Source organism: Hemitrygon akajei, chromosome 26 (assembly GCF_048418815.1).
Source record: "Hemitrygon akajei chromosome 26, sHemAka1.3, whole genome shotgun sequence".
Classification (NCBI taxonomy): Eukaryota; Metazoa; Chordata; class Chondrichthyes; order Myliobatiformes; family Dasyatidae; genus Hemitrygon; species Hemitrygon akajei.
The window spans coordinates 34,660,328-34,664,383 of NC_133149.1; the positions used below are offsets into that span (position 1 = coordinate 34,660,328).

A 4,056-nucleotide genomic window follows, 5' to 3' on the forward strand; every position below is an offset into this window, starting at 1 on the left:
CGGATACTTCTATCTTTGCTGGTCAGACACCCAGTTACAGGGTACGTAACAATAGATTCTTTTATCTCAGACAGGAATTTGTTGGGCCCAGCATTTCTGTCTAAGGGATTAATTCCAATCATCACACTTTCCCTAAGGCTTTACAATTTGCTTCCTCTCGATCTATTTGCGGAGGCAAGGGGAAGTCTCTTTCCATCCACTCCGCAAGATTCATTCCAGGAGCCGGCAACTCATTATTCCTACATCTCCCATCTGCTTCCTTTGCTGATGACCTCGAATCGATGTCCTCAGGTTACCTAACCTGTTGCCAATGATGACAGACTCTCCCTGTCATTCAAAATCCCTCACTCTAAGTCCATAGAGTGATCTAATGTTACAGCAGTAATAAATCATGGCCTTTGGACTGAAAAATTAATCTTGAATGGAATTTGCCCTCTCAGGTTGAGTTGGAGTTATGATGAAGGCAGCAGTTCAGAGTAACATTCCTGTTGGAAGCTCCACATTCTCTTGGTTTTCAGGGCAAGTCCACGAGTCAAACACAAATCTACCAACTTTGTTATCAGCTGCTGATAAGGTGCCCTTATATAGAGTGAGCGTCTGTGGGCTGCGACACAGATCTCCTGGAGAAGCACAGCAGAAACAGGTGAGAAGAGCCCTGAGGCTCAATTTCCTCCAACCCAGCGAGCTTGCCTGCTTATCCTTGTAAATGCTCTCTCGGGTCAGCTTCTCTGTTGGTCAATTGGTCAAGGCATAGGAACTAAAGAACAGCTTTCTGTTCTTCTGTATTGTTACAAGGTATAATTAAATGGGAGTTTGATAGCTTCTTCATTAGTAAGGGCATCAAAGTTTATGGGGAGAATGTAAGAGAATTAGGCTGAGGGAGAAAATAAATCAGTAAATCAAAAGGCCCGATTCTGCTCCTGTGATTTATGCTTTTATAACTGACAGGTTATAACAGGCTCGATGTATGGAGGATCCTTTCTCTGGCTGAAGAGTTTAGATCCTGGGGTGGGGTCAGAGTTTCAGAATAAGGGGTGTGGCATTAAGGACTTCAAAGAGAAGGAATGCTGTAAATTAGAGATCAGTAGGTCTTTGGAAGTCTCGAGGGCTCAGTCACTGGGCTCATTCAAAGCAGATATGGATATATTTCTGGCTGCCATGGGCACCTAGGCATATTGAGACAGTGCAGGAAAATGGTGGTGAGCCCAAAGACCAGCTTTGATCTCAATAACAGAACAGGTTCAAAGGGCTGCATGCTGACTCCTTGTGTAACAAATAGAGTTCAGAAGGGGGCAGGAATACTCCTGTAGATTTTCCGTGTGGGTTGAACCCGGCACTAACTCCGATCATTATTTTTTTCCCATAGATTGACTGCAAAGGGACACAGAAATAATCTGCCATACTCAATATCATTTGAGAACACCACCATGTTTCCCAGAGCAAACCTCCTGCTTCTGGCTGCTGCCTTTCTCACAGGTATGAGATTCAAATATTCCTATTCTCTTATTCTGGGACGATGACTGGGATTTTATTGCCACTTCCAAACTTCAAAGGTTCTTGATTGACCTTGGACTCACTATCTTCACTTCACTGATGTGCACCTGATATTAGCTCTTATCTGAATTCTGGAGCCCCTTGCATTATCCATTCTTCCACACATCGGCTCCTGGGCGCCCTTACTGGGTTTGTTCTAAGTCCACATTACAAATATTCAAAGACCTGGGATTTTACTCTTTGACTCATCCAGCTACAGTACAGCCCCAAAAAGGACTGATCACCAAGATACAGTGTGAAGTTTTGTTACATAACATTCGGGTGAATGAACAGTAGATCAGTGGAATGTTCTTCCTGTTTCCTACCCTGATCACCTCAAATTTTCCTTCCCATAGGCTGTCGGGCTGAGATCAATGGAGATCAGGTTCGAGATGCCTTCTGGAATTACATCAGCCAAATGACTGAAGAAGCCCAGGATAGCGTCGAGCTGATCCAGAGCTCAGAAATCGGCCAGCAACTCAAGTGAGCCTTTGGCGTTTTAATGGGTACTAAGAATAGATCAGCAACTTGTATTGAGCAAGGAACTGGCCAGGGATGTCTTAGGACTGGAGCCTTACAACAGTCCGAGAGTTTCTTTGCAATTAATTTATAGAATCTGATCCTCACCAACATTATTGTCCAGCTCTATTTGTTAATTGACCAGTTTAAGATGCCAGTGAAGTCTCAACTATAGACACAAATTTCCTTCACTTAAGGACATTATGGGACTTCTATGATGACCCAGTCAATCTGCAGTAGCAACAGTGATATTTTGAATTTCAGATGTATTATGTATCTACTCTAATCTAAATGTTTTTCAGTAGGAGCTGAATTCATTATTTCAGATTAATAGTCCTGGTTTTGTGGATTAGTTTCACCAGCACCACTGTGCTATAATATTAAAGTGAAGGTTCCTCAGCAAGTTTAAAAACAAACAAGAATGAGAATAAAGAATAAAAGAAGGGGTAAACTCATCAGGGCTGGTGGAACAGATACCCAGCAAAACTTAACAAATAGGTAATAATAGAATGAATGAAAACTATTGTGTGAATCACATCCTCCCACTGCAATGAACACCTGTAGTTCCCTTAGAAGATCTTGTGATCCAAAATGTCCTTTGTAAGCTCTCCTTTCCAGTGTACATTTCTCTCAGAACCAGCCTTGTACAGAGCTCTGTCTAAATGTATCTCTTTCCTGTAACGAGTATAAGAAACAACTATCTCTTCTTTTCCAGTCACCTTGTTCAGGATAATCTGCAGACGGTCAATGACTATGCTGAGGATCTCCGACAGAAGTTGGCTCCTTACACAGATGGTCTTCATGAGAGGATGACAGTAGACATTGAGAGCCTTCGCCAGCAGATAAGAGAACAGCTGGAAGACCTGAGGGAGAAACTTGCTCCCTTTGCGGATGGAGTTCATCAGAAGATCAGCAGGAACATTGAAGAATTTCATCAGAAGTTGACCCCTTTTGCTGAAGACCTGGGCCAACAGCTGCGTAAGAATGCAGAGGAACTTCGGCAGAAGTTGACTCCTTTTACTGAAGAGCTACAGGCCAGACTGGAAGTGAGCACAGAGAACCTCAGGGAAGTCCTGACTCCCTACGCTGAAGAGCTCCAGGTGAAGATTGATGAAAACATGGACACCCTCAGGCAGAACGTGGCTGCCAAAGCTGAAGAATTCCGCTCCAGGTTTAATGAGAATGTCCAGGAGCTTCGCAATAGCTTGGCACCCTATGCCAAGGATGTCCAGATCAAGATGAACCAACAAATTGGAGAAATGTCCCAGATGGTTGAGCCATATGCCGAGAAGCTCCAGGCAAAAGTCAATGAGCACGTGGATGTTCTGAACCAAAGGCTGAACCCTTACATCGTCGAACTGAAAGCTAAACTTAACGAGAACGTGGACCAGAACCTGGGCCCATTCATTGAAAATTTCAACACCAACGTTAACCATAGAATCGAGGAGTTCCATCAGAACCTGGCTCCCTACACTGAGCAGCTGAAACAAATCATCAGTCAGAATGTGAAGGAGATGCAGGAGAGACTTGTCCTGAATGGAGCCAATGTTCAGCAGGATCTTCAGACCCAGCTCACCACGTTATGGGGCAACTTCTGGCAGAATCTGCAGAACTAATTCAGAAATAGAATGTGGCTCTGTCAAACTGTGTGCCAAGACTAAGGGGTCCTTTTACTATCTGAAATGGTAATATGCTGAAAGTATTTATTGTTTTTCAAGAGAAAAGTATTAAAATCAATGACTGAAATTTTGGAGTGTGAACTATAAAATATCTGCAATAAAACTTTAATATCTGAGAAGTTTTCCTTCCTTTAGTACCCGGGCAAAAATATAGAACTATGTAAATAATACTGCGCAGAACAAAGCAATTCATCACATCAAATGCGCACTGATTGTTCAACCCACTACATCCCATTTTCCCACACGTTTCCCCAATTACTGCAAATATCTCCGACAAGCATTGGTACGATGGAATTTTTGGAGATATTTATTGAAATTGCACCTG

General features: G+C 42.9%; 1 protein-coding gene across 1 annotated transcript; it reads left to right on the forward strand.

Moving 5' to 3' along the window:
* The first annotated feature begins 490 nt into the window (after positions 1-490).
* On the forward strand, positions 491-3,830 carry LOC140716856 (uncharacterized). The gene is made up of 4 exons (XM_073029837.1): positions 491-643; positions 1,367-1,476; positions 1,890-2,016; positions 2,768-3,830. Exons 2-4 carry the CDS (start codon positions 1,428-1,430, stop codon positions 3,666-3,668), a joined length of 1,077 nt encoding a protein of 358 aa, XP_072885938.1. The 5' UTR covers positions 491-643; positions 1,367-1,427; the 3' UTR covers positions 3,669-3,830.
* Positions 3,831-4,056: the final 226 nt, after the last annotated feature.